This window comes from Mustela putorius, unplaced genomic scaffold (assembly GCF_011764305.1).
Source record: "Mustela putorius furo isolate JIRA1106 unplaced genomic scaffold, ASM1176430v1.1 tig00000580_pilon_pilon_pilon, whole genome shotgun sequence".
Lineage (NCBI taxonomy): Eukaryota > Metazoa > Chordata > Mammalia > Carnivora > Mustelidae > Mustela > Mustela putorius.
The window spans coordinates 12,665,811-12,678,150 of record NW_025421423.1 but is presented as its reverse complement, the minus strand read 5'-3'; the positions used below and the strand labels follow the sequence as shown (position 1 = coordinate 12,678,150).

Sequence of the window (12,340 nt, the reverse complement as noted above, 5' to 3'; positions counted from 1 at the left end):
ACAGAGCTATGAGGAATAGAGACTCTGTCTCCCTGTCACTGGGCATCTTGTTGGCATCTTAACCATTATTACTGGTGGAGAGTATGATCTGTAGATGGAAACTGGATATCTGTACTGGGAATGTATGGACAAATTTTAGGAAACCGTATAAATGAATGGCTTTTGAAAAAATTACTCAGTTGCTGTTTAAAAGCATGTGTATGCTCTTTCAAAGGGGAGAACCAAAAACCTTAACATAAATGGTGTGTGGTCAACATGACTGATTTTTATATTGTAATTGTTTCAATTCTAAATTCTCAGATGTTCCTTGTCAGTTCCATACCTGACTTTTATCCATGTTCTTTCCTATCTTTAAAAAAAATGCTGTCTGGGAACCTAGGTGGCTCAGTGGGTTGGGCCGCTACCTGCGGCTCAGGTCATGATCTCAGGGTCCTGGGATTGAGTTCCACATCATGCACTCTGCTCAGCAGGGAGCCTGCTTCCTCCTCTCTCTCTCTCTGCCTGCCTCTATGCCTACTTGTGATCTCTCTCTCTGTCAAATAAATAAATAAATAAATCTTAAAAAAAAAAATTGCTGTCTACCTTGAATGGGGTGGTTACTGTTACACCTTGGGCCAAGAGAAGAAGGGGAAGCAGGCCCCGCTGTGGCCTCTTGACCCTCCCAAATCTTGGTATTTTCATGGGTCCTGTGAAAATGGGTCAGATGCGAGGATTAACTTGAGTCTATGTTTGTGAAAGGACTTTAAAGTGCTAAACAAATGTAAGCTATTCTTTTTTCTTTTTTAACTTTTTTAAAAAAAGATTTTGTTTATTTATTTGATAGAGACGCAACAAGAGAGAGAACAGGAATGGGGGGAGTGTGAGGGGGAGAAGCAGGTCCCCTGTTGAGCATGGAGCCCAGTGTGGGGCTCGATCTCAGGACTCTCGGACCATGATCTGAGCCAAAGGCAGGTGCTTGATAACTGAGCCACCCAGGCACCCCTTACCTTTTTTTTCCCCTTAATTTGAGAGAGAGCATGAGAAGGGATAAGGTCAGAGGGAGAAGTAGACTCCCTGCCGAACAGGGAGCCTGATGCAGGACTCTATCCTGGGATCCCAGGATCCTGACCTAAACCAAAGGCAGTTGCTGTAAGCTATTTTTTTTTTTTTGAATTTTCTTTTTTTTTTTTCATTTATTTATTTTCAGCATAACAGTATCATTATTTTTTCACCACACCCAGTGCTCCATGCAATCTGTGCTGTAAACTATTCTTATCCTCACATTCAGTGTGAGCCAGTCCTGGTCATCACCACTGATTGCCTCTTGGCCCAAGGTATTTTTACAACACCTCACAGGCTGGAGGTTAGATATAGCTGTAGTGTCATAGTGTCAGTTAGACCCCTGAGAGAGAGACGTGCCAGAGAACACATGTCTGTCACATGTGTGGGCAACTCTGAGCACAGGATGGCTGAAGTGACAGGTTGTTTGGGAACTTGGGAGGTGGTGAGACATACTGTCAGGAAGATCTATAAAATCAAGACCCTAGACGATTTGGTGTTATGCGGTAGAAATTTGAGCTTAATTGTATAGGTGGTGAGGAGTTACTTAAAGGGAGGTAGCACTAGCAGAAGCTTTGCATTTCAGAAAGATGATGCTGGTAGAGAGGTGCTGTCCGGTGTACAACAAAATGTTGGGAGATCAATTCGGGACTTGGAGAGTTTTGCTGAATTAAGGAAGGGAAAACTGGTGCCTTTCCCAGCCCTTCCCATACCCACATCCTCCACACCCTGGCCCCTGGGCTCAGCACAAGTTCAGATTTGGGTGTAACAAGTCTTTCAGGACTTTGCCTCAGCATTTCACAGATGCAGATTCTCTACCTGCGGGCGGGTTCATTTTTCCTGCCGGTTGCTACATGATCATGCTTTTCTGCCTCAGTATTTACTGATTTCATAGGAGTGTTGTGTTGGCAGCTGTTGCAGTGAATCTCTGCGTGGCCGGTGGTGGCTCCTGAGCAATGTGTCCTGGAGAACAGAGTCATCGCTGGAGGCTGTATTTCCCCCAAGCCCTCAGACAGGGAAGGAAATTGCTAGCGTCTCTCTGGGCACTGCTAGAAGTTACAGCGTGTTTGGTTAGGTGGGAATATTGACTCATGGAGATGGATATCCTTTTCATTCTCAGATGAATATTGAAGCTCTTCGGGAGAATCTTTATTTTCAGTCGAAAGAGAGTCTTTTTGCGACTCTGGAAGTCATCTTGGAGCGCACCGAGGACTTCACTGATTCTGCCTACACCAGCCACGAGCGCAGGGAACGCATCTTGGAACTGTCAACTCAGGCGAGACTGGACCTGCAGCAGTTACTGTCCATGTGGATTCAGAGTGTAAGAGCCCTTTTTGTCAGAGTAAACCCTACAGGGTAGCTCTTCCCTAAATCTCTGAGAACCGTGGAAGCTAGCATAATCACCAGGAGTATGAAGGAGGTCTGGAGTGGGGCAGGATGTCTTATCCCTTTTCTCCCTCCCTCTTGGCCCAGAGCATCTTTCCTGTCCTGCGCTCATGGTACTTGACATTTCTAGACCTGTCGTTTCTCAGTTTCTCACCTGGCTTGCTATCCTGGATTCTGTACCACCGTCACTACCACGAGTTCATCCCGTCATCTCCACTTGTCCAGCAAACTCACCTCTGGAAAATTCCTCCCCCAAATGCTTCTGACCTAGAGGTTCTTGTCCCCTGAGTCTTATTGGCAGAGCCATTTACACGTGTACAGTGCTTAACTCTGAGGACACTGCATTTACACACACAATTTATTATATTATTTATTTATTTTTAGAGAAGGAGAGAAGGGTGGGTGGGTAGAGATAGGGAGAGAGAGAATCTTAAGTTGGCTCCAAACCCAGTAGGGAGCTTGAGGTGGGGCTCGATCTCACAACCCTGAGATCATGACCTGAGCGCGAATCAAGAGTCAAACACTTAACCAACTGAGCCGCCCAGGCGCCCCTACGGACACAACAGTTTAGACAACCTTTTGAAGTCTAGACGCAGTGAAGACAAGGATAGATCCAGCAAGCAGGTAGAAGATGTTCCACACTTGTACTGATTCCTGGTGTAAGATTTTGAGCAGCCATTCAAAATAGACTGGCATGTATACAGCCTGGGAGGTTATGTGGGCAGGAATGGTAAAGATGGGCAGAGCTGGGGGCACCTGACTGGCTTATGGGAGAGCATGCGACTCTTGATCTTGGTGTCATGAGTTCGAACCCCATATGTGGCATAGAATTTACTTAAAAAATAAAAAAGGGCACCTGGGTGGCTCAGTGGGTTAAGCCTCTGCCTTCGGCTCAGGTCATGATCTCAGGGTCCTGGGATCGAGTCCCGCATCAGGCTCTCTGCTCAGTAGGGAGCCTGCTTCTCTCTCTCTCTCTGCCTGCTTGTCTCTCTCTGTCTACTTGTGATCTCTCTCTGTCAAATAAATTAAAAAAAAAATCCTTAAAAAAAAAAAAAGGACGGACAGAGTGGGATAGCACAGAGAGCTTGTATCCAGACTCTTGTAGAGAATGGTTACATAATGGAGAGATAGAGGCTTGAGACTCTCGCTCCCACAGGGTTTATTTATTTCTTTGACCTAGGTTATGTAAAAAAGAGTATTTAATGTGATTTACAACATAAGCATAGATGGAACAAATCTGGCACCTATGAATAAAAGCTTTGGCAGTAAAGACCGAGGGGTGAATGTGGCTGAGAACAGCAAATGAAGGAGCAGTTGACTTTTGTGTAAAGAGATTGGTTTATGAAGGTAGAGTAGATATAAATCAAGATTTTTCTCCTATTCCTTGGAACTGCAACAGAGCAAATGGTCATACCAATGGGAAATTAACCTAGAGTAGAGAGTTGTCAGGGCTAAAAACAACATTTTGTGATTACTTCGAAATATCTATGTGATATCTAACCTGAAGCATGGATTGTTTCAGTGTTAAATTTTAACCCCAAGCATCAACAGAAGAAGTCAACATAAAGAGGAAATGCTCTCTGTCCGAGTCTGTCAAAACTTAAATTTGCAGTTAGCACCTTTCTCATATTTCACAAGCGCTCAGATCTCTGAGTTGGCATGCCAGATGTATTATTGTTCGTTCATTCATTTTTGTTGTTACTGAGTACGTTTTATATGCCAGGCACCAGAAATCTAAAGGTGAACAAGATAAATTCTTCGCCTGCAAGAATTTTGCAATGGAGAAAAGTGTGGGAAGGGGTCAGACAAGTACAGAAAGTTTTGTAGGTGTCCTAACAGAGGTACAGACTGTGTGTTGTGGCGATTTGAAGGAGAGCAAATTTATATTTAGGGAGATGAATCAAGAAGACTGCTTGAAGATAGTGACATTTGACTTAGATTTATCTGTTCAAAGAACGGAGTACCTACTACCTTCCATTTGCTGTGTCAGGTATTGTGTATTCATGAGTGACCAAAATAAATGTGATCCCAGCCTTCCTGGAGCTTACCAGAGCCTAGTGGGGAAGATCAAGTTTAAACAGAAAAAATTAAAAGAGTAAGTATGTAATTGCAAACTAGATTACTTAGAGAAAGATTAGAATGGGTAAGAAGAGGGCCTAGTTTATGTGATCTGAAAAGGCCTTTCTGAGAAGGAGACATTTATATAGAGAGTTAAAGGTAAATAGGATTTTAATTTTTAACTCCATTAAAAGCAAAGAGATGAGCATTCTGGGCAGAAGATAAAATAGATTCATTTTAGACATGATAAATTTTTTAAAGAAATGAGATTTTAAAAATTTATCTTATTATAGTTAGAATGGGAAAATATAACTAGAGAGTTAAAATTCTATTTTCCATTCTAACCATAAATAGGTGAATTTTTAAAACCTACTTTTATAATTCACAGAATGATATTAAACATTTATTATAATTTGTAGTTAAATAAAATAGGAATTGCCAGATTAAAAAGATGAGGTAACTATATATATGTATATTTTTTAATTTTTAGCAAAACAAGAAAACAAAAAGTATTGCTGAAGAACTAGAACTTGCTGTATTGAAAATCAGTCACAGTCTCAATGAACTCAAGAAAGAAGTAAGTATAGTTTGAAATTTAGCCCCTTTTAAACCTTTGCTAATTTTCATGTGACATAGTATGTATGAAGTGCATTAGTATTACTATGTCTGTGTGTCTAGAAGATGGTTTTCCATTTTAAAGCCACTGTTTTTTTCGTGCCATCCTTCTCAAAGCTTGTATGTAGATGTTCATAACACCTTTATTTATGATAGCCCCAAACTAGAAATAGTCTAAGTTTCCATCCACAGAGGAATCGATGAATTAATTTTGGTATGACTATAACAAGTATTATTCAGCAATGAAGAGAAACAATATGGATACAGGTAATCATGTGGATAAATCACTAAAACGTAACACTGAAAGAGGTCAGACACCAACGAGTGTGTGTTTGTGTGTGAGTGGATGTGTATATATGTAATTCCATTTAGAGGAAATTCTAGAAAAGGCAAAACTAATGTATAGTGATGGAAACCAAATCAGTGGCTGCCTGGGATCAGAAGTTGGGGGATATTTACTAGGAGGCATGGGAGAACTTTGGGGGATAAAGCAAATGTATGGAATATTGATTGTGGTGATGGTTACATAGATACAGATGTCAAAACTCATCACACTGTACCTTTGGTACGTTTTGCTGCATATAAAGTATAACCTTAATGTAATTGATTTTTAAGAATATTTTTTTGGTTGAGATTTCCCTGCTTCCTGCCAAACTGGGCCATCTCTGACTCATTTGATCACTCTAAAGCAATTGAAAGTCACTGTAAGTCAGATGTTTGCCAACTACAGCCAGGCTGTCTGTTTTAAGTCAAGTTTTGGGAGACATAGTCCTGCCCATGTGCTTACATATTGTCTGCTGTTTTTTCACAACAGCAGAGTTGGGTAGTTGCAGTAGACACTGTGCAGCCTGGAAACCCTAAAATATTTCCTGTGCAGCCCCTTACAGAGTAAGTTTGCCAGTCCATGCTTTAGGTGATGAAACAAAATCTCAGTTCCAAAATTAGAATGAGTTCTCCAATGTATAAATTGCTATTTTGATAGTCCTTCAATTAAGGACTTATCCCTGTTCCCCAGCCCCCAGCCGCACCGAGGGCTTTTGGGAAAGGTGTGGTCTCTGGTCTCTTTTCACAGCTTTCTGCCCCCCCACCCCTTGCCCTTAGCTTCAGTTCTTGATCTTTGCCAGTGTGGCTCAAGGCCAAAAGAGAAGAGGGGGGGAGGTGGAAAGTTCTTTGGAATTGGTGCCCTTACAGAATGCTTTGGGGTCTGGTTAAGCTGACTTTGTCTCTCCTGGGTGATTGAGTGTGTTCATCAGAGCCCCTCACTGCAACTCCCGGCCACCCTGCTCCTTCTACCCTGGGGTGTGCCTGGAGGTAATGCTCAGAACACACCTGTCAGCAGTCCAGACAGAGCTTCCTTATCTCTAATTCCTTTATTCTTTTATATTTTTGCAGTCAGGGGTTCAAGAGAATGGAATTGGGTTTTGGTTTTCTTTTATAAATTATATACATGATGATTTGTTTCACATCTTACTTAGTATGGACCTCTACTGAAACCTTCGTTTTAACATCTTATTAAACATAGAAGGATGTTATGGTTTTCTTTGGTTTAAAAAAAAAAAAAGCCTATCCATTTTTTCCAGCCTATTCAACTTTAACTAAATTATTGTTAAAATTTGACTATCAGTATGAGGAGAAAATCCTTTGATAATAGACTGAGCGGCTTTCCACCAGCTTCATTTTCCTAACCTCCGACATGGGTGCAACAACATCAGCCTAGAATGAATTTGTATAAGGATTAAGGCAGACAGTGTCTGTAAAGCCGGGTGGTCAGTTCTTTGCCCAGAGCGGAACTTCGAGCTTATTCATCCTTCCTCCCTTAGGCGTGGTAGTAAGTTGTCTCTAGAACCACTCAGATTTACGTGACTGTGGGCAAGTCACTCAGTCTCTAAGGACCTCTTTCATAGTCTGTAAAATAAAGGGCTGGCATTAGATATTCTCTAAGGCCCTGATGGTTAAATAAATTTTCTTAAAATTCTTATGTGGCATTTAGTTTCCAAAGGAAAGTACATTTTCATGTCTTTGTCTCTGACTGTAATTATTCTCACTTGATTGCGTGAACGCAGACTACTCTATTGTCAATTTTTTAGAAGGTCCTGTAATTTGAATTGACATTGGATTATTTCCAGGAAAAAAAAAATCACTTCATTCAATAGGCTTCCTTCAAGTCAGATTTTCATTAGGACAGTGGTATTAAAAATGATCTCTTCCTGGAGAACCCCAGAATAACCTGCCTTATCATTTTTTTTTTTTTTAAACAAAAAGCAGGATGAAACGAAGATTTTGGACTTAATAGTACCCAAAGATATCTGCGGAGAGTAGGCTGTGATTAAGATCCATCCCAAGTCAAATATAGCCTCGGGGTTTGTCTGTCATTTATCCTGTGACCCAAGAGTTGGGGAGTAAAGTTCTAGACAGCAACTACAGATGGGCTATAACCCCCTGAGGGAAGGGAGTGTGTCCTACTTGTCTGTATGTCCAGCCTCTAGTACAGTGTCTTCCATGATCTGGGTATCTCATAAAATTCTGTTGAATCCCTAACAGATTGACTCTCACATCAAGACCTTTTCAAAAGTCTATTGAAGAATCTTACTGATCATGAACTGCCATTTGCCTTTCCTCCTAGTATCTGAATACCGTCCTCTTAATACTGGTGTGTTGCCTACTAACCTCTAGAGTAGTGGGAGCATTTTTTTTTTTTAAGATTTTTATTTATTTGACAGACGGATCACAAGTAGGCAGAGAGGCAGGCAGAGAGAGAGGAAGAGGAGGCAGGCTCCCTGCTGAGCAGAGCGCCCGATGTGAGGCTCGATCCCAGGACCCTGGGATCATGACCTGAGCCGAAGGCAGAGGCTTTAACCACGGAGCCACCCAGGTGCCCCAAAGGGAGCATTTTTTAAGTAAGAGAGCAGCTGCGTGGCCAAGAGTTGGTGAATAGCAGGATAAAAAGGGCCCCGCCACGCCACAGCAGCCGAGCAGCTCGTCTTCTGCAGACAACAGTTCTACGCACAGGAGGAAACTCAAAGATGTCCATGTCTCTCCCACCCTGGGAGAACTGACAGGCTCCCCTGTGCTGCGCAGCTTCTGCTGCACACTTTCCTTTCAGTGCACCAAGTGCGGACGCATTGAGGTTGCTCCTTTTTCGTTTTTAAAGGGATTGTGAGGTACTTGATGACAAAACCAGATTGTTTGTTGTCTTTCTTTCATTACCCTTCACCCCCCACATCTGCAGCTCCATAGGACAGCAACCCAGCTGGCAGCAGATCTGTTAAAATACCATGCCGATCATGTGGTACTAAAAGCATTAAAACTTACTGGAGTAGAAGGAAATTTAGAAGGCTTGGCTGAATATGCGTGTAAACTCTCTGAACAGAAAGAGCAGCTTGTCGAGGTGAGTAATCGGTTCGTTTGTTAAAGAAATTGTGGTTTCATGATAGCTGTATTAGGGGTAGTAACTCAAATATGTTTTTTTGGGTAACTTATATGAGCATTTTCTCTGTCTCCTTTGGAATCTTAAGATATAATATTTATCTGTCTTAACACCAGTCTGACCTCTAAAACAAAACAACAGAAAATGCTGGAACCCGCAGATGCACTTATTAATCTTCTTGTCCTTATTCTCTCAGAGAGGTTAGGCTTTGGAGTAGAGCAGTGCAGACACATTGTATGACCTTGTTTCTATTTGAATCTGTGGGGGTCTCAGCATGAAAGAGATGGCACACTTGAATTAGAATAATTTAAAGAGCCTTTAATAGAAGAGCTGTTTACAACTGAATAGCCAGGGTGTGAGGGGAACTGTGGGAGTGCAGTAATTGGGGTTAGTGATAGAGCTGGTACTGCTGATAGGCCCAAATTCATAGGGAGAAGGAGTGGTTACTGGAAACTGGAAGGTCACAGAGTCTTTCAGAAAGCCACCGTGAGAGGTTCTGATTTCAGGACTAGACACAGAGACAGCCCAAGGCAACCCTGCAGGGAAAGAGCATGAGAATAAAGGCCGTGGCTCTGCATTCCTGCTGGTCTGTTGCTGGTCCTTCCCATTGCCCCCACGGAGCTGGAGACCACAAATGTCAGTGTCCCAGGGCATAAAGCAGTTTGGGAAGGAAGGAAAGTGGATGTGGATGGACAGAGAAAAGACATTCAGCCCAGTGTTCCTCCTCTGAACCTCTTCTGTTCTGCCCAGACCTTTCTGGGTGTTACTGGGATTTCACCTGTCACTTTTGCTGTAATTTCAGTTATTAATTGATATTCTAAGCCTGCCACTTACTGAAAACACCAGATATCTCTTAGTAAAAAAATATATACTTAACTTGTGTATAACTTGTGCGTATGAGGTATATAGCCAACATGTATGTAAATGCACAGATAGGAACCACAGAGCTGTCTCCATGTTACCTGCTGTGCCTGGCTCACCAAATCGCAAAGACTAGCAGTTAGAGGAGTCCTTAGACTAAGTGGACTAGCTTCCTCTCCGTTACTTGTTTACACATGAAAACTGCTAGGGAGCATTCTTAAAATGACTGTAGATACATCTCTGTTCTAAAATAGATTTGGTGGGGCACCTGGATGGCTCAGTGTGTTAAAGCCTCTGCCTTCAGCTCAGGTCTTGATTCCAGGGTCCTGGGATCGAGCCCTACATCAGGCTTTCCACTCAGCGGGAAGCTTGCTCCTCTTCCTCTCTCTCTGCCTACCTCTCTGCCTACTTGTGATCTCTGGCTGTCAAATAAATAAATAAAATCTTTAAAACAGATTTGATGATTATGTTTTTTAAAATAGTTTTTTAAAGGTATAATTGACATATAACATCCTGTAAGTTTAAGGTATACACATAATGATCTCATATATATATATATTTTGAAATGATCACCACAGTAAATTTGGTTTAACATCCATCGCCCTCATATAGTCACAGAAAATCGTTTTTCCTTGTGATGGGAACTTGTAAGACCTACTCTCTTAGCAACTCTCAAGTATACCAAACAGTACTGTTAACTCCAGTCTTAAGTATTATACCCTCAGTTCAAATGTTGTCTCATAGGTCTGTCGATTGTTACGGCATATATCTGGGACAGAACCTCTTGAAATAACCTGTATACATGCAGAGGAAACATTTCAGGTGACTGGCCAACAGGTATGTATGGTCAATAGCAGATCATTTCTTTTTATTATGTCTTGTCTGAGTATCATAGCAAATTGTGTGGAAGGAAGATGTACGTGGTTCTGCATAACTCGAGGTCAATTCTCCTGAGAGTAATGAAGGAAATGGCATTGTCATGGATAGTGTGCCAGAACATAGCTGTCGTTCACACTGATGCTGCTCATCTGCGAAACTGGAGATTGACCCATTTAATTGATCTCCTGGTTTATATTTATTTTCAATGAATCTGTTGGCAGTGAAAGTTGTAATGACATATTTGAAAAGTAATTTACCGGGGCGTCTGGCTGGCTTAGGCAGTGGAGTATGAGTGTGCACTCTTGGTCTTGGGGTTGTGATTTCCGGCCCTGCATTGGGTATAGAGATTACTTAAATAAAATCTTAGAGGCACCTGGCTGGCTCAGTGAATTAAGTGTTTGCCTTCGGCTCAGGTCATGATCTCAGGGTTCTGGGATTGAACCCCACTTTGGGCTTCCTATTCAGTGGGGAGTCTGCTTCTCCCTCTCCTTCTGCCCGTCTCCCTGACTCATGCTCTCTCTCTCTCTCAAATAAATAAATAAAAACAAAAAAATAAAATTTTTTTTTAAAGATTTATTTATTTGTCAGAGAGAGAGCATAAGCAGCAGGAGCAGCAGACAGAGGGAGAAGCAGGCTTCTTGCTGAGCAGGGAGCCAGATGCAGACCTCAATCGCAGGGCCCTGGGATCATGACCCGAGCTAAAGGCAGACGCTTAACTGACTGAGCAGGAGTCCCCCCAAAAATAAAATCTTTAATTAAAAAAAAGTTACTGTTATGGACCAAGCCATAAAAATATTTATGTGTTTTGACCTAGGATTCCCAAGGACATAGGGAAAATTAGACAAACAGAAACTAAAGCAATATTTGTTCCCTCATTACTTATAATAAGATTCAGTTGGAACCAAAATAGTTCTCTTAAGTTAGATAAATAGTACATTATGACCTTAGCATGATAATGATAACTAGAATTAGCAACATTGAAAAATATATTGTTAAAATGTTAGATGATAAAAGCAGGATACAGATTGTATACTTACTACAATTGATACTATGTAAAATGTACATAGATAAGAAAATGAGGGATGCTTGGGTGGCTCATTCAGTTGAGTATCCAACTCTTGGTTTTGGCTCAGGTCATGATCTCAGGTTCGTGAGATCAAGCCCCATATTGGGGATTCTCTCTCTTCTTCTCCTTCTGCCCCTCCTGCTCATGCTCCCTCTTGCTCTCTAAAAATAAAAAAATCTTAAAAAAAAAAATAGAAAATGACTACATGGGAATATGTAGAAATGAAAGTTCTTGAGCTTCTTTGGAAGAATTAGATTTTTTTCTGAATTTTCTGAAATACTACTTTGTCCTTATAATTTTCCAGAACCTTTAAAAAATTGATATCCCATTTAGTACTATCCCTGTCAAATTAATCTAAAGAGAAAAGCGAGGGGCTTCTTTCTTTTTTAGGTCTAAGCTCCAAAATACAATTTACTAGGTGTTCTTATCTGTCGTGCCAAAGGATGATACTCCTAACTCCATTACTAGTAGAGCCCTTGGATTTAGAGTTGAGAACAGCAACACCATAGAGTGGTGGTGGCCTGTGTCCTCCAGCAGAAGCATGTGGAATGTTGGAGGGATGTGTGCTTTCCTGTAGAGAACAGTGTCAAAGGCTTATCACGGAAGGAGGAAGTATACTAGTGATCCTTAGCAATGATCATCTGCTGAACATTTTATTATAACCAGAGGATCTCTGCTTATTAGGAGAAACCAAGGCTTTAATATTTACATCTCTACTTGAGGTTCATCCTGTTTGTCTTGGCTTTCAATATATTTCATCTGAATTAAAGAGTTGGACTCCGCTGCCTAGGCATTCAGCTCTTGCTATTCTGAAGCCGTGCTTGCTATGTGGCTGTGATTCTCTGCTTACTGTTTTTAATGTGACAGGGATATTAGGAATAACCACACTTTCTTCCCCAGGATGGTGATAGAGCCTGTTGGCAACTTCCGTAACCTGAGAAGCGTTTTTGTTCCCACAGCCTTAGCTTTTACTCCTAGTCCTTCCCATCTGCTTCGCAAAGGGATCATTT

At 41.5% G+C, this 12,340-nt stretch overlaps 1 protein-coding gene across 2 annotated transcripts in view; it reads left to right on the top strand.

Moving 5' to 3' along the window:
* CTNNAL1 (catenin alpha like 1) overlaps nt 1-12,340 on the top strand; it is a 62,947-nt gene that overhangs the window by 31,232 nt on the left and 19,375 nt on the right. For both annotated transcript variants that reach the window (XM_045081667.1, XM_045081666.1), the window contains exons 7-10: nt 2,159-2,359; nt 4,973-5,059; nt 8,327-8,485; nt 10,130-10,222. In XM_045081667.1, coding sequence (XP_044937602.1) covers nt 2,159-2,359; nt 4,973-5,059; nt 8,327-8,485; nt 10,130-10,222 — 540 coding nt within the window. The remainder of the gene's footprint in view (nt 1-2,158; nt 2,360-4,972; nt 5,060-8,326; nt 8,486-10,129; nt 10,223-12,340) is intronic.